Source organism: Cyprinus carpio, chromosome B21 (assembly GCF_018340385.1).
Source record: "Cyprinus carpio isolate SPL01 chromosome B21, ASM1834038v1, whole genome shotgun sequence".
Taxonomy (NCBI): domain Eukaryota; kingdom Metazoa; phylum Chordata; class Actinopteri; order Cypriniformes; family Cyprinidae; genus Cyprinus; species Cyprinus carpio.
The window spans coordinates 10,148,530-10,172,407 of NC_056617.1; the positions used below are offsets into that span (position 1 = coordinate 10,148,530).

The 23,878-nt window shown below is 37.2% G+C and overlaps 1 protein-coding gene across 1 annotated transcript; it reads left to right on the plus strand.

Moving 5' to 3' along the window:
• The first annotated feature begins 2,225 nt into the window (after positions 1-2,225).
• Positions 2,226-23,423, plus strand: LOC109054925 (transmembrane protein 132D-like). Its single transcript, XM_042748286.1, has 9 exons — positions 2,226-2,676; positions 5,842-6,715; positions 11,598-11,744; positions 14,250-14,424; positions 16,504-16,647; positions 18,292-18,497; positions 19,659-19,929; positions 20,135-20,326; positions 21,668-23,423. Exons 1-9 carry the CDS (start codon positions 2,634-2,636, stop codon positions 23,096-23,098), a joined length of 3,483 nt encoding a protein of 1,160 aa, XP_042604220.1. The 5' UTR covers positions 2,226-2,633; the 3' UTR covers positions 23,099-23,423.
• The last annotated feature ends 455 nt before the right edge of the window (positions 23,424-23,878 follow it).

Below are 23,878 nucleotides of genomic sequence, written 5' to 3' on the forward strand. Positions count from 1 at the left end.
TTACTTCTCTTTCTTTGCACTGAGCACTTTACACAAACCTGTTTGCATTTTCGCACGACAGGGCAGCTCACTTCTGAACATGCAAAATGTACAATTATTATTTATTATTACATTTGTTTGCCTCTCTGTGCCACATACTGTATTTTGATGCAGCAAAATTCTCAAAACTGTTTTCATTGATACATTTGACTGTTTGTTGTCAGACAACCAGATGAATATGAAATAGTGACTGAAACGCGACCCATTAAGACTAACCAGCTCTCCCTTCCGAGAAGTTAATCTGCACAAAAAATCCTGTTTTTTAATCGTGCCGTCGTCTGATAAAAATCAAATAGGCTACAGAATAGCTTGAAGACAATAGCTGTGCTGTGATTTCAGCTATACTTATATGTAAAATTAGAGAAGCAACATGTCAGTGTTTTAACTGAAAGCGCAGCTCCTTTCAGCCGCGCGCTGAACGCAGAGAGAGAAGTGTGCGCGCGCGCTGGGAGAGGGACCTCGCGCTCGTGCGGCAGTCAGCTTTAGATGCATACAATTTTATTTTGCGACAAGCTGGATACACAAGAAGCACGTTCAACTCGGACGCGCAGATGATTGTCGTGCATAAACACCGTAAACAGCAACCGTTCGCGTGTCCGCGCTTAATGCGCACCTCCTATATGAAAAGCATTAGGGGGCCCTTGGCTTTTGGGGGCCCAAGGCAGTCGCCTACCTTTGCCTAATGGGTAAGTCCGCCCCTGGTTATACTGTATGTGTAAGTATAAAACCCATGTAGGCCTAGATGATTGGCTCAGCTCTCTCCTCTCTCCGTTGTTAGGATGCAGAGATTCTGATTGGTGTGTGATCAGTTTTGCTATCTAATGTTTAACTTATTGTTAAACTTTTTGAGAAATGTGTCTTTGCTTTGAAAACTGAATTAATGATTTGAGGGGAAAAAAGGGGCAACTAAAATCAAATATATTAACAATCGAGAAAACTGCAATACAACTAGATTCTTAACTCTGCAATTAGTTTCCGTGATGGGCATCTTATTGATTTCATGTTATTGTTACGGCTCAAGATGAAAGTGGAGCGAGCAGTCGGAGAAGCGGATCACCAAACAATTACGAATCTGAAAAAGTAATCTCAGACATCAGAACGGGATTAGATTTCTCGGAGGACCCTGAGTTACATGAAAAGCAGTAATTGTCTAATTCACGAATGTAAAAACAATTCGTTAGTGAACTAGGCCGCGCTTTGTGGTTTTGACTCAAAAAGATCCGGTTCATAAGAGTCATTTGTTAATGAAGCCGACTACACTGGCATGCTGCGTGCGCGTGCTACCGTTGTGCAAAGCTTATTGAAAGACGTGTTTTTGCCATTATTTTGCGTCATCGCCGCGGCTGTAAAGTAGCACATGAAACACTGCTTACATTTATATTTTATTCTGTGATAATTCTTTGGTGGCACAGCTTTTTCTTAGGGTGGCAGTTGCCACCCCGTGCCAGTAGCACATGAAAATTGGCAGGGTGGCAGTTGCCACCCCGTGCCAGCCAGATAGATCCGGCCCTGCACGTGCCCTGTCACTGCAAAAGCGTTAACTGCATTTTTAGAGAAACAACTGAAATATTAAAACTTAAGGTATGTGTCCAAAACATTGGCTACATACATTTTCTTTCACTGGAGTTAAAAGTATGAGCCTCGTCACATTTTGCAGAAGAGCACTTATCCTTTATTTTGATGAACAACTCAAAGCGAACTGTCAGTATTTTACGTCACGCTGGCCTGTCTTTTTGTAAATGTCCAGTTTTTCTGTGTAGCTATTTCCATACAAATTTGCTTCTGCTTAGCACAGTTTGTCAACAGGGGACGCTTGCGCGCTACACCGCAGGTCCGCAGCACTCTTCAGTCACTGAAGTGTTTGTAAGCTACACAATATAACTTCAACTATAGCATAGTTGAACGCAATGTTCAAGTAATAAAATACTATTTGAATATTTTTGGTCTAAGTCTTATACCTCAGATTTTATGCTTAAATCTTACATTTACACAACCATAGTATTACCATGAAACAACTGACAATTTTTGCTTTTATTCCTGCACGTGTTTCATAAATTCACAATTCACATTGCAGACTGTTAGTTGAAATCGTCTGACGCTCGTTCAAGGGTTATCTTTTAAGATAATATCACTGGTATTGCTGCTTGTCTGTCCACATGACAGTGACATGCAAGATTGAGGGGCTTCAGGACAACATAAAGCGCACGTTTTTCATTTGCTGAGGATTATGCTTGTGACATCTAATCGTTCAGACTCAGATGAACGTGAGGTCCAGAAACAGCAGCGCGTGAATCGTGTCAGCGCTTAGTTTTAACTTTTACATGTATTTTTTTTTTTTTTTTTGCTTGTTTGTATTTTTGTCATAAGTGAAAAAGTTTGAGTGCGTGCTGCCATGACAACTGATTTTAATTTTAATTACATGAGCGCACCACGTTCACTTTCTTTCTTTGATTTGTAAATTTATTTTAAAGCTCACGTCATTATTTCTTTTCTTTTTTTTTTGTTCTTTTTTTAATTTCAATTTTTTAAAGAATGCATTAGAGAAATTAAGTAATTTAGGCTCCAGTTTGGGCTTGTTTGTACAAACGAGCACAATGTTGCTGATGGTTATAGCGTTGTGCATGTCTTGTGCTGAAGGTAAGACATTCCTCTCATATCCGTCATTTCCTGCTGTTGGACATTTCTATATAATTTAATATCAATTATTTATATTTTAATAATATCTTGCATCAGAATATCCGGTAAGAGATGGACTTTATTGCAGTTGTTTGGCCATAAATAGCCATGTCTTCTCATTTATCATGAAGATTTCAGAATCTACCATTTGAGTGTATGAGCTGAAAGACCTGTGAAAATGTTTGCATTAATATCAGTTATGTGCATATTACAATTGTAACCTGAGTTGTGAACTTTATTGGAAGTAACTTTTTGTATGTGATTGTGCAATTAAGCAAGCATCATTAATATAAATGTTTCTTTGGATTCCTATGGCTATTAAGATTGCTTTGCATACAAAGTAACTATGGATTTAATTACAATTTGCTTATTTAATTACTTGCAGAATGCAAATAGCTGCTTAGTTATTACTTAAAGTTGATTATTTAATTGTGGAATTAAAACTTTATCACAGTTGTTTTGAAGTCTATGCTATGGTTTTTTATAGTGAAACAGAGGAATCGTCTTGATTCACATTGAATAAAACCATACTTGGAAAGCTCCTAATTATGAAAAGATATGCTGTGGAGTTTTTATTAGTGCCAAAAGGAGCAATTTAAAAATGAGAGAGTCTGACAAATAGGCTTGTCATCAATGCAGAGGCTCAGTCCTAGTTTGAGCTGTGCAAACTCAGTCATGTTTAGCCTAATGTTCTTAGACACTGCACAGACAGTAGTCCATTTTTACCCTTGGGCTCAGCCATTAACCTACTTTGAAACATCACTTTCACACATGAGATTCCTAATCTGAGATGCAAATATATTATTAGACTCCTACTGTATGCTTTTTTATACAAGTCAATAGGATGCCAGTAGGACAAATCATCACATTGATTAGCAAAGTGTAGCTTGATAGGCAGAGATAACCTGATTTAACAGACAGGAAATTAAAGGTCAAACATAAAGTATCAGTTTAAAAAATATTTCTTTTGACTGGACTTTTATGTGAATTAGTTTTACTTACTATCCATAAAACATAAATGAAGATAGATTTTAAAACGGACAGAAATGAGGATTGTCTATGAATTCATACAATGTTCTGTAGGACTATAATGGATTTTTTCCTCCCAACAATCTTCTCTAAGAACTATACAGGTTTATAATGCTTAAAATGTCCTGTTGTGGACTCTGCTCACTGCCTTAACCTCATTTACACATGCTCTTTTTAACTGGAAGTTGCTCACCTTCAAGTGTTGTCCAGGGAGTTGTGTATAATCTACTTACAGAGGCTGCAAAAAACTATTCCAGGTACACATATCAGGTGTTTAATATCAAATACAAGCAGATAAAACTGCCTTGCAAGCCCAAGGGGGGAAAAACAAAACAGAAAACAAAAAATGAAACACTCTCTCTAGTTACTTCTTTGTCAGCCCTTATTATTATTATTATTATTATTATTATTATCACTGAACATTATATTTTGCACTTTGGCATGTAGATAAAATATTTTATAGTTTATTATATTACATATGTTTGTTAATATAGTGTGTCGGTTCTTTTAGAGCATGAAACAACAATGACTATACTACACAAAATCGGGTCTCTGACAATTTTCTGTCCTGTGACAGATTGGTTTGACTCAACTCTGCTTAGATTAAAAGAAAATGTAGTGTGAAAAATCAGATCAATTGAAAATTAAAAAAAAAAACAAAAAAACTATGAAATCATTCTTTCTTTGAACATACGCGCTAGTATAGTGAGATACAGTGTATTATTTCAGTAAAATGTATATTCAAATATAAACAAAAATAATCAAGTTTTCTCAAGCTGTTGTTGCCTTACTTGAAGGATTTTTTCTTTAGGAATAGAAATCACATTCACACATCAGCATGACACATGGACCGGCATTTGACAAACTCCTCTAAAAACGCACAGCGTGTCTAGATCAACCTCCAGCTTTTCAATGCTACACTTTAGCAATCAGAAGGCAATGTAGCCCTTGCAGCCTGTCAGAAGGTAAAGGTTAAAGCATCTCTCCCAGATGAGTGATTTGACAAGCTGCTTGTCCGGACACACAGTACACCTGATCAGAGTGATGTTGACTATTTTTGCCTCCCCCTGCGTTGCTTTATTCCAAATCATCCAGCACCAAGAGGGGAAATGTTGTGTTTTGTGCTATTGAAGTAGCAAAAAGATTTTGTGTGCTTGACATCTATGGAAATGTTTTCTGAAAAGATTATAGACTAGCACATTGGGGAGAGTTTCAGATGGCAACAGAATGATGGGTTTTTGCTGACAGGTTTAGACCAATCATTTTTTTTTTTTTTTTTTTTTGAATGAGGAAGGAACACCATCTAGCAAATGACTTCCCTGAAATACAACTCTGCAATGTAGAAATAGCAAGAGCACTGAGGTATAGCTGTCTAGAACATACAAAACAGTTTTGATAGCATATTTACCAAGCATAATGTTCTGTGAAAATAACCTTGCCTTTACAGTGTTTTTGAATGAAAGGTTTTATTAGTACAGATTCCTATAGAACAGTCATTCACAACTAGTGGGCTGTGATTCAAAAATGCATTGGAGTTGGAGACAGGAATAAAATGCAAATAATAAAATGCAACTAACCATTTAATAATGTATAATTAGGATAGGAAAATAGATGTGCTTTTAAATTAGTGAAGACAATATCTAAATAAGACAATCTTATTTACATTTTTTCCCTAACAGATGCATCCAATTATTATTATTTTTTTTAATTCAAGTTCATTTGAATAGATACATGCCAACGAAGGCAGGTTGTATGATATGCTCTTATCCCTCAAACCCATTAAGAAAACTATGCAAGTTATAAGAATATACAAACTTCTTTATATGGCCTTAAATGCAATAAAGACAATCTCAATGCTTTTGTGCAGCACATTTTTGGCTGCCAAGAGCATAAAACCATTAACATTCTATTGAAATGGGGTTGTGTCACTACTGAAACAAAACCATTTGGAAACCACTAATTTAAAAAATGCGCTATAGGGGCCAGTAGGGTTATGTGACTTGTACAACCTTTACTTGAAATTGCATTAATACTTTATAATCTCTCATACTTATGCTCTATTATGCTTAATCTAATTTGATCTGTTTCGTCCTCAAGGAATGAAGGTTGTGGAGTTGTCAGATGACCCAAGATCCCTGTCCCCTATCGCTGCTCTTCCAAGTGTGAACTATCAAATCATCAATGCAGACTACCTCCTCCTTAGAGACACCAGGCCGGACGTAATAGACAACTCCAGCCTGCGGGCACAAAGGCAACCTTTCATCCTCACTGGACTCACTGGCCAGCCAGCCATCAATGTCAGCTATGGTCCCATGTCTTTGGAGCAGTCTATACCACTGCATATGATCCACACTGGCCCCAGGATCCGATCGTTTATACTGGCCCGTCAAGTACGTTCTTCTACGCCTGCCCTGTATGTGTTGTTTTATGCAACCGGTAATAGGGAAGATATGAGCGAGGGTCCGGTGCAAAAAATCCCAGGACAGAACGAAGGAGGGTACCTTTGTGTTACGGCATACGCCTTCTGGGAATCCAGGGAGGTCAGGGACAGCTGCTCCATCTCGGCAGATGGTGGCTTCTGCTTGGTGCACCTGAAGCCTGACCCAGCCTGGTTCAACCCTGGAGGTGGCAGGTCGAGCTGGGAGCAGAGAGGCGATCAAAGAGGAAATGTTGCTGAACTTTACTACCAGATCAGACCTAGTCCCAGTGGTCAGTGTGTCCCGCAAGAGAGCAAGATAAGAAGGGGTCCACAGCATGGTGACCTGGGGCGGCAGATCTATGGAACCTCTATGAAGAAGATTGGGACTGTAAACCTCCTACGATCACCTCCTGGAAACCCTACATTTATGCGATTGCGCCTCGGAGGAGCCGTCATCATTCAGATGTCTTCGAAACCACTGAAGACCACAGACACTGCCACTTTCTATGTGTTCCTATCAAGCACATCGCCAGTTGAACGTTTTATACTAAGGTAGGTTGTTTTTATGGTTTCTTATTTACCATTTTTGCGTTAAGGGATTGTTACCTAAAATCATTTACTCACCTTCATTTCGTTCCAAACCTATTTGACTTCCTTTGTTTTGAACACAAAATAACATATTTTGAAAAATGTGTTTGGCCATACAGTAGAAGTCAATGGGGTCCAAAACAACATTTTCATTTTAGGGTGAACGATCCTTTTAATGAGAGTGGATGCATTTTAAAGTAAATAAGATTGCTACAAAATATGGCATAAACAAGTGTCTGGTAGATCTATCCTGGCTTTCGGGGCTATAATCATTTCACATGCTGCTATCTGGTAAAGTCTGCAAAAAATCTGTACACAGTGCTGAGAAATTGGATTTACTCTGTTCAGGATTATATGGTTTTCTCAGAAGGCACGACAAATGTCAACTGTTTTCCTGGAAGAGACTTTTGGTCAGGCCAAAATAAGATGAAGAGGAGGTGCGTTGGGGATTGAGATAACAGTGTCCCATTTGGAATAGAAGTTTGGCATGGAGTCAACAGATGTGTCAAATGCCCAAGAAGCTTAGTGTAAATTTAACAAGTACCCGACACTATAGTCATGCCACTTCATAGCCGAGAGAACGTAACGGTCCCACTCAGTATACAGATTACCGGAATGTAATAATGTTGTGCCGGCTCAATTCACTTTTCCAACTGGAGGAGTTTCAAAGGCACTCTTCCATAATTGGAAAAATAATGGGGAAATTATTTGGCAGCATTCATTTCTTAACATTGCATTGTTTGTGTGGCTTCTCTCCGCATAAATAATGCATCAACTTAATGGAGCAAGAAAACAAATACCTAGTAACTACTTGAGTCCTTTGGGCAGAAGTGAACATATTACAGCAAGAGCTCTATTGTACAAAGACGCACAGTGCAATCTGTTTTTTCTCAACCCATAGCAATGGAGAAGGAACACATAAATGAGTGAAAATGGATTTATAGGCATGTTCTTTATCTTAGAAGTTTGTTTTAGGTTGTTTTGAAGGCAAATGAAACGGGGGGGGGGGGGGGGGGGGGGGTGTCCATAAGAACCGATTAGGTAAATTGTATTCTGACCCATATTGTAAGCCAATATTCAAAATCCCAGACTAGTTTAATTTAGATGGTATTTGGAGTGGGGATAATTTTATTTATTTATTTATTTACTTACTTTTTTGTGATTTTTGTCTGTTCCCTAAAGTGATTTGACTCACTTTGGACAATATGGTATTTGTGCTGATTATTTTGGGAAGTTGAGGAACCCTGTTTGTGATCTGAGATATACATTTGACCAGCAGCTGAGCCCAATATACCACCTTAGCCCCCAATATCCATGCAGCCCTTCACTCGGCTCTTATAGGGTTTACTTTGCCCCCAGCCCCGGCTCAAATGGACATTCGCTTTCAGTGTTAGCAGTAAAGTGAGGTGAAGGCTGGTATCCCAAAGAGATTGATTTTATCCAGGGAAAAATCTCTGCCCCACTTCACTACTCTCTCCAAGATTGAGTCCAGACCCCTGAGGTTATGATAGATAATCCACACACTGATTGAAAATTAGTGAAGTCTTTAACCCTTCAGAGATGTGATCTCTTTTCACCAAAAAGTTATTTCTAGACTAGTTCACACACCCACTAGACATGACAAATTATGAAGTGCCCTGTGACTTGTGCAGTGCATTAGAAAAAAAAAGAACCTGTTAATTTAGAAAAGAACTTGTTTACCTTTATAATATATACTACGCAGAATTCATATATATATATATACACACATATATATTTGTGTGTGTATTACTTTAATGTAATAAATGTAATTAGGTGGTCTTTTTTAATGTTCTGCTTAACAGATTAATATAAATCTATATAGCTAGAAATGTTGCTTTCATATATTGGAATGGACAAACTATCCAAGCATTAGCTAATAATTATTATATAACATTACTTAATAATGAATGTTACTGTGAAATGGCTCTTTTGTTATTAGATTTTTTTTTTATTATATTATAGATATATGAAAATTATGATGTTGTTCTATTCTGCTCCTTTACAGATTAATAATGTACATTTAATCATAATATTATGATAAAAAAAAATATTGATATATTTGGACAAACTATGATCTGTTAAGCATTATAAAATATTTGTATTATATATTTTTTTTATTAATGAATAATATTAAATGGTTCTATTCTACTGGTTAACAGATCATTAATGTGCATGTATGTAGATAGAAATGTTTTGTATGATTCATGTATTTGAACGGACACAAACTATTAATTTGCTAATATTAGAATTAATATTCATATATTATACTACTTATTAATGTTATGAATTCTATTCAATTCAATTCAGTTCTGTTCTATTTTCTATACTTCATCCTGCAGGCAGCACCACGCAGACCCACATCAATATTCGCCCGTCTTTGATTTTGTGGCAGAGATTTATTCCATCAAGATCCTCATTATAGATTTGACTGAATTCTTTTGCTACTCATGCATACAGTGTTTCTTTCCATGGCGGACCAAAACAGAACACATTCACAGACTCTCTCTATCTCTGTATTGCAATTTCTTTTTTTCTGTCTCTTATTTTCCTCTCACGCTTTCATTGTTTCCCTTCATTTCCCTGGAATTAAAAATGTTTGGATTATCCAACTGAGGGCGTCATCTGTCTCTGCTCTGAAGATGATGACGATACAAAATGGGTCAAGACAGACTCCAATCCCTCTCCCTTGAGTCCCAGGGGTTGACAGACAGATGCTATCCCAGAGATCTACATGTGACGTAAACTGATACCAGCCGCGATATCGTGTATTTATTTTCAATACCAGATAAAAGCCCATTACATGTGTATTTATTGCATCATACATTCTGGGAAATAATCATTAAAATGCACATCTGCATGTGTCATTTAATGCAAAGGCTCATTGTGCACACTGCATGAAAATCTGTTGTTTTTGAGGCAGAAATGCAGTGTGTGACGTGAAACAGAGAAAAAAAAAAGATGGATGAGCGGTCATGGAAAGATAATGCAGTGTGTCACAATGCTGTCAGCCGTGCTCATTCTACTTCTCCCACTGTGACCTGTTTCCTCTCTGGCCGTGCTTCCCAAGACGCCTGACTCCAGCACATGTCTGGGAGATTCTCACGTGGCAAGATTCCACGGTCTCTAAGTCCCATCAGTGGAGAGGAGGGACCGGCAAACTGTCTGGCTGCTGGATAAAGCTGAGAGATATGGAAGGGAAAAAAAAGTATTTGGCTCTGTCTTTAAACTGAATGGTGGACATGTGGTTATGTTGGCCCAAGCCAAAGGAGACAGAGAGATTAAATTCTCCAGTGCGGCATACTCGCTCTACACTCTTGATAAATACAACAATATTAGATGTCCAATCGCTCTTTCTGCAATAGAGATTGAGCCAAGATTTAAAACTGGCAAGTGAAACAGGGAATTGAGAGCCATGCCGACTAACCTCAACCCATGGTTAGCAGGTCCTACGAACAGGATTTAAAAGCTGTCAATTATATCTCCTTCTACTGCCATTAGCGAGTTTGTACATGTTGTTTGTTTGTTTTATTTATTTATTTATTTTTTATAAATGTGGCCCACGAGTCAGGTTGGATGGAAAGGGATGTCAGCGCAGATGGGCTTGAGATGGGTTTGTTGATTTTCTGTCCATCAGAGGACAGGTGAACGTTTTCCACCTCAACCTTTCGATGTGCAGGTCAGCGTCTTTAACACACATGCCCTCTAGCAAACATTCAGTTAGTACTGGACACATTCATTGTATCATACATGGATTTTTACTGTGCAAGCATGTTTGTGTGTTTTTCCTTTCAGTTTTGCCCAGAGGCAGTCATACAGTAGCTAAATACTGAGCTTGGTGCTTACAATTTTACATATCCATTAGCCTGTGATTAGTCTACTTTCCATCTGTTTCCTTTTGACTATTATCATTAAGTCTAGTCCAGTTTGTACAGTAGTTTAGTCTGGTCAAGAAACACCCACTTAGAGAAAAGTTTTGTTTGTGATGTATGAGAAGCAACCAATAACAGTTTAGGGGCAGATAATAAACCAGTGTGGGCATATTTTTTGCTTATGTGCATAGACTTATCATAGCGTAGATGGAATTTCTGTCCATCCAAAAGTATTATGTTGTTTCATAAATATAATTCAAAAAGTGAATCCAGATATACAGTTCTTCTTCTTGTGGATGTTGAGATTATGTGCTAATTTGAACATCAAATTTTTAAAATGATGCTAACCGAATTTAGTTATTTTGTCCTTAAGTTCAATTAAGTAAGTTCAGCAATGATGCATTAAATTGATCAAAAGTGACATTTAGTAAAGACATTTAAAATGTTACAAAATATCTGTCTTTCAAATGATTGCTGTTAGTGTTCAAATGCTATTTGAACTTTTTTGAAAAAAAAAAAAAAAAAAAAACGGTTTTGAATGTTGATAATGATAAGAATGTATAATAATATTTCTCGAACACCAAATCAGCATATTAGAATGATTTCTAACGGATCGTTTGACACTGAAGACTGGAGTAATGGCTGCTGAAAATTACATTTTTAAAAATATATTAACACAGAAAACCGTTAAATTGTGAGATTGTTTCACAATATTTTTACAGTATTTTTGATTAAATAAATGCAGCCTTGTTGAGCATAAGAGACTTCTTACTAACCTTATACTTGAATGATTGTGTATATTAGCCAATAAGATCGCAACTGTCCGTTTCAGCCAGGTGTTATCATGTTTGTGTGCAGTATGCTTCAGGCGGTCAGTCAGCAGACTGTAGACGTCCGCCTGAGGCTTAGACCCTTCCACTGATGTTATCTGTCTGTTTGTTTGTTCCTTCTCACAGAGCTACATCACGAAAAGGCATGTCATTCAGCACAGCCAGACCCAGTGATGCGAACCTGTGGGACATCTCTCTGGAACCTGGGAGAGGAAGTGACGCCCAAACCATCTCTGTGACCTGCCAGAAGAAAAGCACATTTACTAGCAAAAGGCAAGCTGTCGCTGCATCATCTCATTGTTCTTAGAAACCACTGAACCCAGACTCTCCTTAGTTCACATTTCAGTGCTAAAAAGCTTTTTCTGCCCTTGCACATCGCCAGATGTGGTCTGTTTCCTCTGAAACTGTGAGAATTAAGTGACAGATTGCAAAATCATTTTTTGACAGAGAAAAACAACCTTCTAATTTCTTTCCCCCCCTCATTGTTCAGGTACTAACAGATGTTCAGACAACCTGTTCGCCTTTTGCAGGATGGTATTTTGAATGAAAATGAACGACCATCTTTTACTGGTTAAAAAGGTGCAGGTTAACCGAATTTACCCTGTACAGACACTTATTAAGCACAGAAAGCAGCTTCAGAGAAAAACTCGCTCGATTTCATGAATAATGGCACAAATCAATTCCATAACATTAGGTATTCATGTGGAAAGCAACTGAAAATAACCATAAAAATGTGATATCTTTCCATCACCTCAGCTGCATGTATCCACAGAAAACATAAAACTCCTCTGCTGTTATTAAGAAGAATGAGCTCTGAGTTTATATTACCTATGTGCATCTAAGCTGGGGAGCGATTGGCTTGGTTTTCATATAAAGAGTTTGAGTGTTTTTGGATCCAATTCAAATGCGTCTCGAAAACTGTGAGCATCTTGTTAATAAGAGCCTCCATCTGGGTGTCATATTTCTTTTGGTCTCATCAGCTCTTGTTCAGTGTCCATGGCAATGGCTTCTCATTATTATTGCAAAGTATAGCATGTATCATGAACTGTACTATAATATAGTGAATGCTGTATATACTGAAGTTCTAGCAGCTTGTAACATATTTATACTTTTTAGTATTGATGACTTCAGATTTACAGGAAGCAGAAGTAATAACGATTAATTCATTCATTGGATTATTACATTTAATTTTAAGTTTTATGACTTTTGTTCCATGTATTTTAACTCTGATGTCATCTAGTGTACTTGTTTATGTTGGCAAATTGATTAAAAATGCAGATACTGTATGCTTTTCAAAAGTTTGAGGATGATAATTTTTTTTGGCAATTATTTGGTCAAAATACAGTGAAAACAGTAATATTGCAATTTAAAATAGCTATAATTAAATTTCAGAAGTCATTACTTCTTCAGTCTTCAGTGTCACACGATCTTTCAGAATGCATTATAAAATGCTCATTTGGTCAAACATTTCTTATTATTCTATTCTTATTATCAAGAAACATTATTATCAGTGTTGAAAATAGCATAGCAAATTCTTTCAGGATTCCTTGCCAAATAGAAATTTTAAAACTAATTATAAACGTCTTTACTGTCTCTTGTGATCAAATTAATGTATCCTGGCTGAATAAAATTAATTTCTTAAAAAAATCTTACTTAGCCCAAACTTTTAAATAATGATGAAGTAAAATGATTGATGACACATCTTGCACTTGCATGTATAACAGGTTGGTGCAATCAAATACTCTTTAAAATGAGAAACCACATAATACCACCTCTTTCTGACTAGCATTAGCAAGTAGCAGATCATGGCTGAGATGTAAACTAAAGGACACTAGCTATTTTTTAAAGGGACAAGCTTCTACTTCTTCACAACAGGAAATCAGTGCAGGATCAAGTCATTTCACTTGTTCACTGAATGATGTTAAGACAGTGATTATATTGTCTTTTACGCTGAATTGAATTTTTCGAACTATAGTAGTTCAACAACAGGAGCTGTCACCAGCTGCTATTCAGCAAGTGGTATCTTCCTGAGTACTTCTCTCAGCTCCCTTCTTTCCGTGTTTTCCAGCCACGACCCACTTATCTTTAATCATCCTCAGTGCATCAGTGTGTTAGACCAGCTTAAAGACCAGCACGTTCCACAAGATTAGAGCAGAGACCTCCACATTAACCAGTGAAGAGCCAAATCGCGAGGTTAACGCTGTGCTGGGAAGCACTTAACACAGCATAGTGATGATGGGTCATGACTCTCATGACTTTTCACCCCTCATCCTTTAACAATGGTCTTGAAAGCTATTTAAGACAATATAGTATAAAGATTTACAGAGTTTGGATCAAATCTCAAAGGATCTGTCCACTCTGGGAAAGCTTTTTCTAGATCACAGATACTAACTTTTCTGATGCTTTCAAAGCTTCCTTTTACGTGAGAGCTTCAGCATGCCGTATACAAATGCATGAACCGTAAGAAGCTGTATAAAAGTTTGATTTCTGTTAGTTATATAAAAGCACTTTATCAAAGCAAGTTCCAGCTGAAAGGCCCAGTGTGAGCTGAATCATTTTCCTGCAATGAACCTGATATGCTCATTAGAATACTGAGTGTTTTAATGCTACTGAAGTGGATGAGAAGCTCCATCTCTCCTGATGGCCGATTGTGCTTTCATTATTAAGATTCCACACTGTCCTCTTTGACTCTGTGTGTCTCTTTTGACCCAGAAAATGAATTGAAGTCACTTGTTGCAGAGACTGGGATGCGACTGTGTCCTGATGTTGTATTTACAGAGGTCTGCTGGAGGTCTTGCAGATGGACTTTGAGACGGAGGAGCAGAGTGATCAGTTAGAGAGCCAGATGATCACGTGGCGACTAGAGCTGCCTGAAAACATGATCCGGGATGAAGGAACCATGAGGATTTACACCATTCAGAGAGACTATGTGGGAATAGCACCACTGATCACGGTTGGGAATGTTTGTTTTTACTTTTTAGCAATTTCCTTTGTGTTATGATCACATGGCACTATTCTTTTCAAACTAAAGTTAAACCGAAAATACATTTTTTTTTTTTTGAAAGAACTATCCCTTTTACTTTTGTAAGGCTTTTTGAGGTCACGTTTTATAAGGGCGTCTGTGAAGCTTGGACATTTCAAAATGAAATCACATTGGTGTGACAAGTATTTGTCATGTAAAATCTTTGACTATAAAGCTACATTGACAGCCCTTATACATGATTTATGTGTCTTTGTTCTGTCTGTGTGTTTTTGTGAGTGTGTATATGTGTGTTAATTGTCCAGAGGCACAGTGCCACTTCTTTCGCCCTTTGATCTCTTCCTACCGTCCACTACTAGTGGTCAAACCTCTGCAGAATTTGCCCTGACATTCATTTTATGAGGACACCCACGTAATTCCCAAAGCCATCCACATGCATCCCTTTAGTACAAGTTCACCGGCAGCCATTAAAATATAATAACATAGTTTTTTATCATGTAACTGTTTAGGACAAATAGAGCAAAAAGAGATTTTGACAATTTATTGATATCAAGCGTCCATTATAAGCTAGCTGCCAGATTTGTTTACTGGAACAGTCTATTTCACAGCATGACCCTGTCCCTGAAATAACACCGGTATGAGAGTGTGGGATTTTGCCGGTAACTTTTCAAATCACAGTCAGCATCTGTTGTGTTGCATTTGGAGGATGCTCGTGGACATCTGTTGGGTCTAGAAGTTAAATCTACGCTCAAACCTAATCATCCTAGTGTGTTCGTCATCACAGCAGCACACTGTAAGATAATCATTAGGGTATTAAACTGAGACAGAGAGAGTCTGATGCCTTGACATTTTTGACCTGTTTAAGCTTTTACTCACCACCAAACTGAGATACTTCATAGGAGCTTGTTCTAAGTATTAGCCTGCTTTGTTTACAGTGCATTATTTTTCTTCCATATGTACATACCTCTGTGCTAATTAGGAATGGGACACTGTGAGATGTATTAGTGTGATAGAATAGTTTATTTAAGTTTTTTAAATTTATATTTTAAGTGTGGATACTTTAATTAGTGTGCTATTTGTTTGAGAAACAGAAAATTCTGTTTAAATTAATCTCCTTTAAAGTTTTTGGCTGTTGTATTCAGGACTCAACAAGGATTGTTTTTGCTGTCTAGTTGGGCCAGCAGTTCCCACTTTTCTACCCTGCCAAAATTTTCCTTGGCCCCAACAAAAAAGGATTCTATTTTATGTTTAGCAAAATATTTAGCAAAGTATTTGCTAGAAATATTAGGGTTTTCAATAAATGTTGTTTTCTTTACAAAATTTTGTTCATAAATTGGTCATAAACACTTTTGTTGGAAAACACTTGCATATGTGTCCCTGGACCACAAAATCAATCATAAGGGCATTTTTTTTTTTTTTTAATTGAGCCGAATAAATAAGCTTCCCACTAATGTATGATTTGTTAGGATAGGACAATATTTGGATAGCTACAGCTATTTGAAAATCTGGAATCTGAGGGTGCAAAAAAATCTGAATATTGAGAAAATTGCCTTTAAAGCTGTCCAAATGAAGTTCTGGGCAATGGATATTACTGATCAAAAATTAAGTTTTAATATATTTTTGGTAGGAAATTTACTAAAATATTTTCATGGAACATGATCTTTACTATCCTAATGATTTTTGGCATAAAAGAAAAAATTATAATTTTGACCCATACAATGTATTTTTGGCTATTGCTACAAATATACCTGTGCTACCTATGACTGGTTTTGTGGTCCAGGGTCACATATGATGTTAAACATTACTGATTGGTATGTACTTTTCATCAGATTCTTATAGATGTGTTGTCTCATTTTTGCAAATTCACAAACATCATATATGTTAGCCAGCTAGATCACATTATCTTGGTTAAATTCAGGAAAATATGCAATAGAAATGTAGAATACATTTAAATTTGAAACTTTTATCCTTTTGTATGGGCATGTCAATTTTGAAAATGTAGTTTTGCACATTTAGTGTTAAACAAGTGTTGTTTGTTGTGCTTTTTTCCAGGATACGGAGCTCCTCAACACGGCTGTGCTGACTGGTAAGAGGGTTTCTGTGCCTGTGAAAGTTTTGGGAGTTGAGGCTGATGGCTCCATCACAGACATCACTAACTCGTCTCGCTGCAAGTCTTCAGACCAGGATGTCCTGAAGGTAATGCATGTCAAGGTCAAGCCACTTTTGACAGCTTCAGCTGTCTCACACATTGTGTGCTTCCTATTAGCAGCCTTACTTTGCTTCTGAATGAATTGTCTATCAGAACTGGAAGAGCACATGAGAGAGGGGTCAGCGAATTTGGCTTAGATGACCACCACTTCCTAGCTCCTCAACTAAAAAGAGAAAACAGAGAAGGGAGACAGACGTTGACTCGCAAGCCCTTATTGAACTTGTGTTTCTTACCCAAAGCACACCTGTCTTTTTTCCCCTGTGTATTATGAAGAGCTTGAGCCCTTTGTTATTACTGGATTGTTCTCTGGGGCAGTGCTTCTGAACTGGATTTGCCTCAGGACCAAAATCTGATATCAGACACAGTTATCTAAAATGTGCTTATAATCAAACTAATTTATTCACATTACCATAAACTGTATAGGCCCAACAATATGCAGAATTATCAACAACAACAGTGCTCTCAGTAGGAAATAATTCACAAACCCATGTTTATCCTTTTTGTAAACAAACACATATTTAATGTATTCTCCTTGACCTTGTGTGACTGAGTTTGAATGGACCTTTGACATCAGTAATAAAAGATATATAGAAATTATTTTCCCTTTCTTTTTTTAAAAAGTTGATAAGCCTACTTATTTTGCTACCTTTAATTTGCACACTTATATAATTTGATTATTTGATTTTTGCATCGACCCTGTCAGAGCCAATCTCGCCAGTTGAGAGCCACTGCACTAGCCCTTAATGAACTTGTTTGAAATTCTGTGCCCTTGATAACCGTCTTCTTTTTGCATGCTTATTATGAAGCATTTGAGCTCTTTTTAATATCACTGGATCATTCTCTAGAGTTTTTCCACCTAAAACACTGGCACTTTCACTGTGAGTTTCTGAAGATATAAAGATCTCCAGTGCCCTCCTGAGCTTGTCTTTTCCAGGTTAAGCCTTAAAACATAAATGGAGGGACTCACTAACTTATTCAGTGGTAAATAACAAACAAGGAATGACTGAACTACTGCACACAAACCCAGCTGTGTCCTTCTTACACATGCACACCATAACCCACCATATGAATAAATTACATTACTTTGAAAATAAAGGAGGAAGTGCTCAAGTCTCTCTCTTTTTTTTTGTCTTGAAAAGATTTTTATGGCACATAGTTCAGAACATGTGCTCCGTGGTTTATAAATTAGTCTTCGAAGTACTGGGGGTGAATGAAACAGTGATGCAACAGTTCCCATAGATTTTCCTAATGAGATAGAACAATGTACAGTACACAGGGCTCATTACCTTACACCACACTAACACACATATCTGCATTACCATAAAACATCTTTATCTTTTTTACATATACATTTATTCTGTTAGCAGGCATTTATATCCAAAGCCATGTAAAAATTTGCAATGTCACACCACAATTCAATTATGCAGTAATCTAAGACTTTGTGAGTTCTGCAATACAAAGTTCCAAAATTAGATATTTAGAGATTTAGGTGTCATGAGACATCAGTGAAAATGTAGAGACTAGATTTTTGGTTAACAATTGGATTCCATCATTGAGAAACAGTGAATGTGGAAGATCTAGGAAGTGTGAAAAATGAATGAACTACACTTCACTGCCCTTTTCACACACAGGTGTCTGAGAGGTGTGATTCAGTGTATGTTAATGGCAAGGAGACACGTGGAAGAGTGAGGATGATGGTGAACTTCACCTACAGCTACCTGAGCACACAGCTGGAGGTGAGCGTATGGATGCCTCGAGTCCCTTTGCATATGGAGATATCTGATTCAGAGCTCAGTCAGATCAAAGCCTGGAGAGTTCCTGTCACAGGGAACAAAAAGTAAGTGACAAGCGTATTTCCAATGACACACTGCCCCAGCAAGCTTCATATGGCTTGAGATGGTGGTGCCATTTAATATCCATATAGCAGTTGTGGGTATAATATAATTTTGCACTTTAAAATACATTTATGTGAACAGTGACAAATATTATTATATAAGCAATATTTAAACCTACTGTATGTCAGTGAATTTAATGAGTGTCAAAAAATATGAATTAGTTTTTAGACGGTTTAATAAATATTATTTATTAGTTTTTAAACTGTCAGGAATTTTTTAGGAAGTAGATTTACTTTCATTTCCCCATAATACTATGAATATAGATATATGATGAGTATAATTCTTACTTTGAATTATCTCAGATATTTAAAGCTTAAAATCCTGCTTTTACAAATTAATACATATTTATAAAAAAATATATATATGGTTAATTTTCTTAAATTTGACTAATTTAAAGATGTTTTAAATTTGTGTCATCAAATTTTGATTTCTTGAATTGTGGTGTGATTTATTTTATTTTTAATTTTGCTTTTTTTATTTTTAGTTCCTCAAACTAGCTCTGAACTTGCATATTTAATGTTCCACCTCATATGAACCGTTTCCACTATAAAACTGCTCCAAATCAGTATTTTATTACATTGCAGAGATTTCATTTTTAAGGTAGAGATCAGAGAGATTATTAATAAACAATAAATCTTATTATAAAAAAAATAATAATTGTGGTTTATTTTCTTAAATTGGACAAATATTAAAATATATTTTAATTATTAACATTAACTTTTTGGTGGGTTCTTGATCATGTTTTAATGCATTATTTTTATTGTGAATTGTTCTTAAATTTTGAATCTTGTATTCCACTGTGAATTTTTACTCATTTTATTTTTATTTTTGGTTCTTCTAACTAGCTCAGAACTTCTATATTTGATGTTCCATCTCATATAGACTTTTCCACTTTAAAACCACTCCAAAGCCTTCTTGTTAGAATAGAGAATGTGTTCCGCAGAGATATCCCAGCAGTTTTTTATGACATTGCAGAGACTTTCATTATAAGATGAGAGATTGCTGAGCATAGTAAAATAGCAGATAGCAGAAAAAATATATATATACTGAGAACAGGAGAGTGAGGAAAAGAGTTGTTCATCTTCTCTCCGCATGTTTCTCAGAGTGAGCTGGGACACAGAGGAAGAGGATGAGAGGAAGGGCCGAGGCTGCATGCTGCAGTATCAGCACAGTTTGATTCGAGTGCTTACGGTCTTCACTGCAGAATCGCCAGATCCAAGCAGCCCATCTCCTGCATACTTCCTTGGCTCTGATTGGCAGGTAGATGTGACGCGGCTGGTGCGCTACTTTCTGAGAGTTGGTGATACGAGCGTCGCTCGTCTGCAGGCAGGAACCGTGCTGACAGGCAAGGCTGTGGGAGTCACCACTGTGCAGGTAATGGTGATAATAACAGAGCTGCCCACAGCTGTCAGCTTTGCACGATTCTCATTATTCATTAAGACAACAAAGTTTAGTCTGGGTTTAGTTAATATCAGTGACAATACAGACAGCACATAGACGGATTGCATGTTTTTTTTTTAAATTGAAAGACAAGTAAATTAGAAATGATGCCATGCTGGGTTTGGTTTCTGTTGTTCAGGTGATGTCTCCGATGACAAACTCGGTTCTGGCTGAGAGGATGATCCGAGTTCTGGATGATAAAGTCAGTATTACAGAGCTGGGTGTGCAGCTGGTCTCTGGCCTTTCCCTGAACCTGCAGCTCAGCCCAGGAAGTTACAGGGCCATCATTGCCAAGACAACCACACAGGAGATCATACACTACCCCAAGCAGGTAATTAATGTAGCTGTCAGTCTAATTCGTCGAATTATGAGCTAATTAATCAAACCAAAAATAACTGTATATATAATAGACAAGAGAAAAGCCTCCCCTCAAAGACATGACATTAATTGCGGTTGACATGTAAACATTGATTAGAACAAGTTGCTTTAAATGTCAATATACTGTTGTTTTTGTCCATATCACTGAACATCATTGAACTGACATACAGTATAGTGCAAATTTATAGATTCATGCAATATTGCCTGTGCATTGCATTTTGCACCATGAGCACTGTTTTTTTTTTTTAATTAGAAACAGTTCAACAACACAAAAATGTGTCCTGCATGAATGACTCTTTTCAGTCTTTAATAAATTAAATACTTTTAATAATTAAAACGTTTTTTTTTGCATTTTTATTTTTTTTAATGATGAAAGGTACAAAATTAAAGTTGCATTAACATTACTTTGAGACCCATATTACCTACTAAAGAAATACGTCATCCATTAAGTTGATTTAGTATCTTTAATTTAATACTTTTAAATCGAATATTTTATTTAATACTTTTAAAAAATTTAATGCTTTTAATAATTAAAAAATTGCAATTTTTTTATTGCATTTTTTGAAATCTTTGAATAAATAAAGGTACTAAATTATTGTTGCACACAGAGTATATTGACATTCATATATTAGCTACTAAAGAAATGCATCATCCATCCAAGTTGTTTAAAAAGTCTTTAGTGTCTTGTACCATTAATCACTATCTATGAGAAGCACTGACCAAGTGTAAAGAACAAGAGTTGTACAAAGACTACAACTATGCTCTAAATTTCTTCATGTAACTGTCTGTTCCAGTGCCAGGTCTGAGTGGCATAACATGATCCAATCAATATCAAGCTATTAGTACTCAGCAAGAGGCCTCATTCGTCTCTTGATGGGCTTTGCAAGGAGAACTCCTAAGGCAATGCATAATGTATTTCACCCCAGAATATAGGGCAGCCTGTGGTGCCGTTTGCTTTTACTGTATTAGCCAACAGCTCTGGGTTATTGTGCCACAACTTGTTATGGAACAACTTAGCACTGTGCCCTCTTGTGGTTAAGCAAATTGAGTTTTGAACACAAACATAAATATTGATCCATTTGGATAAATGAAGCTCCATGCATGGGGTTTTTAAGCCTATCACATTCTACATCATGCCAAAGAGCTACTTATAATATATCGCCAAGATGCAGTTCTAGCTGTCATGCTAATTGAAAATAATTTCCAAGTTGACTAGCTTTGATGCTTTAACTTGAACGAGCCTGTTATAGTTTTATGTAATGTCTAAATAAATGTTTATAACTCTATACAACAGGAGGCAGTGGTTGGCTGCTGGCTGAAGTTCAGCGATGGCTCCCAGAGTCCTCTTGATCTGTACGATCCCAGTGGTTATTCCCTCACCATTTCTTCACTGGACCCAAGGGTAGCATCGGTGCGGAAGATCCCAGGGTCTGTCTTTGTTGTGGTCGCTGAAGCCGAGGGACAGGGCTTACTACTCAGAGCAGAGCTAGCTATCTGTGAGGCCTGTCAGAAATCTAAACGCAAGAGCAAACTGGCTGTGGGTGGAGGCATGGTGAAGGTGAAATTCCCACCAGATGAACAGTTTGCAGGGACTGGCAAAAAAGAAACTGAACGGGCCAGTGATGATGGGGAAGGAGACAATGTGTCCAAATCGATCCTTACATCCCCTTTGAACACACTTCAACACACGGTTATCCAAGAGAGCTTCACAAACGCGATCAAAACAGCAACCAATTCCAATCTTCAAGAAGCAATAGGTGGTGGCGTATCTACAATTAAGTCAATAAACAATATGGATAAAACTCTCATTACCAAGCCCATTGCAGACAGAGCGCTTGTTACTGTAGGCCCTAGAAGTCCAATAAAGAACGGATATGGAAACTTGCTTGAGAAATCCAACTTCCCGTTTTCACCAGAAGAACCCAAGCGAGAACCACCTCTAGTGGAGAGCGATCTAATACAGATGTTTAGTGTGTTCACAGACATAGAGGTCTGTATCTATGCATTGGTCGGACTCTCTTGCTTGGTCATTATTGCAGTCTTACTTCACTGTGCCACAAACACTGCAAGATCACGCAGCAAGAAGTCTCTGGTTCAGTGCCAGGGTCAGTCTGAGCACAAGCATCACTGGGTACGTCTAGGCACAGCTGCGGAGCAAAACAGAGCTGTGCCGATTGCGACTACCTCCAAGCAGGTGATGCAAGCATCTGTGGAGATGCCAAGAGCCGTTCAGATGCAAAACAGCAGAGGCCCGGAGACAGTCCAGCTGAGGGAGATCCCAGCCATTGCAGGTGAGGAGAGAACTGCCACTCTGGGACGAAGAACCAACACGCTTCCTCCAAGGCGGGATCCGATGGCTCCATTGCCTCCAATGGCAGTCAGATCTGCCACCCTGCTGGCAAGGCCCACTCGCAGCGAACCTCTACATTCTCCCACAAGCAAAAGGAATCAAGTGCAGTTTACAACCTTCACTACTCTGGACATTAAACATCTGGCTGCTCTCAAGAAGAGCGGTCAGAACTTCAGCTGGGGCTGTCAACCAGTTGGAGGTTGTCAAGCTGCCAGTATCAGCCAGGGTGGGTTAAATGGTAAAGCCGAAAGAGTCAATCGTGTACATTTTTGTAACCCAGTGGAAGTATTTGGTCAGACACCAGAATCCACAGAATCCAAAGGATTTCTTCCAGAAGGTCCATGGCCTGTGGCTACACCAGTGTCAGAAGTGTGATGCAGGAAAGGGTTTCTGTGTAAACTGGCCACAAATCTATTTTTATATAAATTGTTGCATTGAACAGAATATGACAGTTTATATAGGAATGTTTTTATGGACAATTTAACACAATAATGTCTTTGTTTTTCATTTATGTGCATGCCTGTCTGAAAAGTTCGATGTAAATATTTCTGCAACTTGCAAGTTTTTACTTTTCCTCCTTTTGTATATTTGTAATATTATTATTAAAATCAGTAGAAACAGATCACAACAAATATATATATAAATCGCTGATAATATATTAAGAAACTTGTATAAAATGAATCCCTTATTGTGTTTTTAAATAGGCAAATACATGTAATTTAATTAAAGATTTTAATTAAATATATAAAATGAAAAGGTATAAAATATATCCATTAATACAAATATGAAGTTGTATAATATTAAGTTTATTTAATATTCATGTTAACATTAAATAATAAATCACATTTCTTCTTATGAACTGTAACTACACTGCACATAGCTTCATAGCTTCAGTTTTCAGTGTTAACTATTGGTTATCTGCTATAATAAATTTATCAAATAAAGTGTCTGATTGTGTACATTTCTATTGTGATCATGGTCTTTAATTACACATTGTTTTGTGCCCATTGTATCTCATTCCATTTATGTTAACACTGATTCATAGTGGCTCTGTTATTAATAAGTGCACTGCAGCCGTACAGCTTCTTATAATGCTCCACATGCCTCCTGATTGTTTCCTGGTTCAGGAGCCTTTATCTAGTCTTTGACCCATGC

What these genes read in the sequence shown, in the direction of transcription:
- LOC109054925 (XM_042748286.1), top strand. Translation starts at nt 2,634, where the DNA reads ATGTTGCTGATGGTTATAGCGTTGTGCATGTCTTGTGCTGAAG. An exon ending in CCTGTCACAGGGAACAAAAA is followed by an intron (nt 18,498 to 19,658) that starts GTAAGTGACAAG and finishes CATGTTTCTCAG; the next exon opens with AGTGAGCTGGGACACAGAGG. An exon ending in TGGGAGTCACCACTGTGCAG is followed by an intron (nt 19,930 to 20,134) that starts GTAATGGTGATA and finishes TCTGTTGTTCAG; the next exon opens with GTGATGTCTCCGATGACAAA.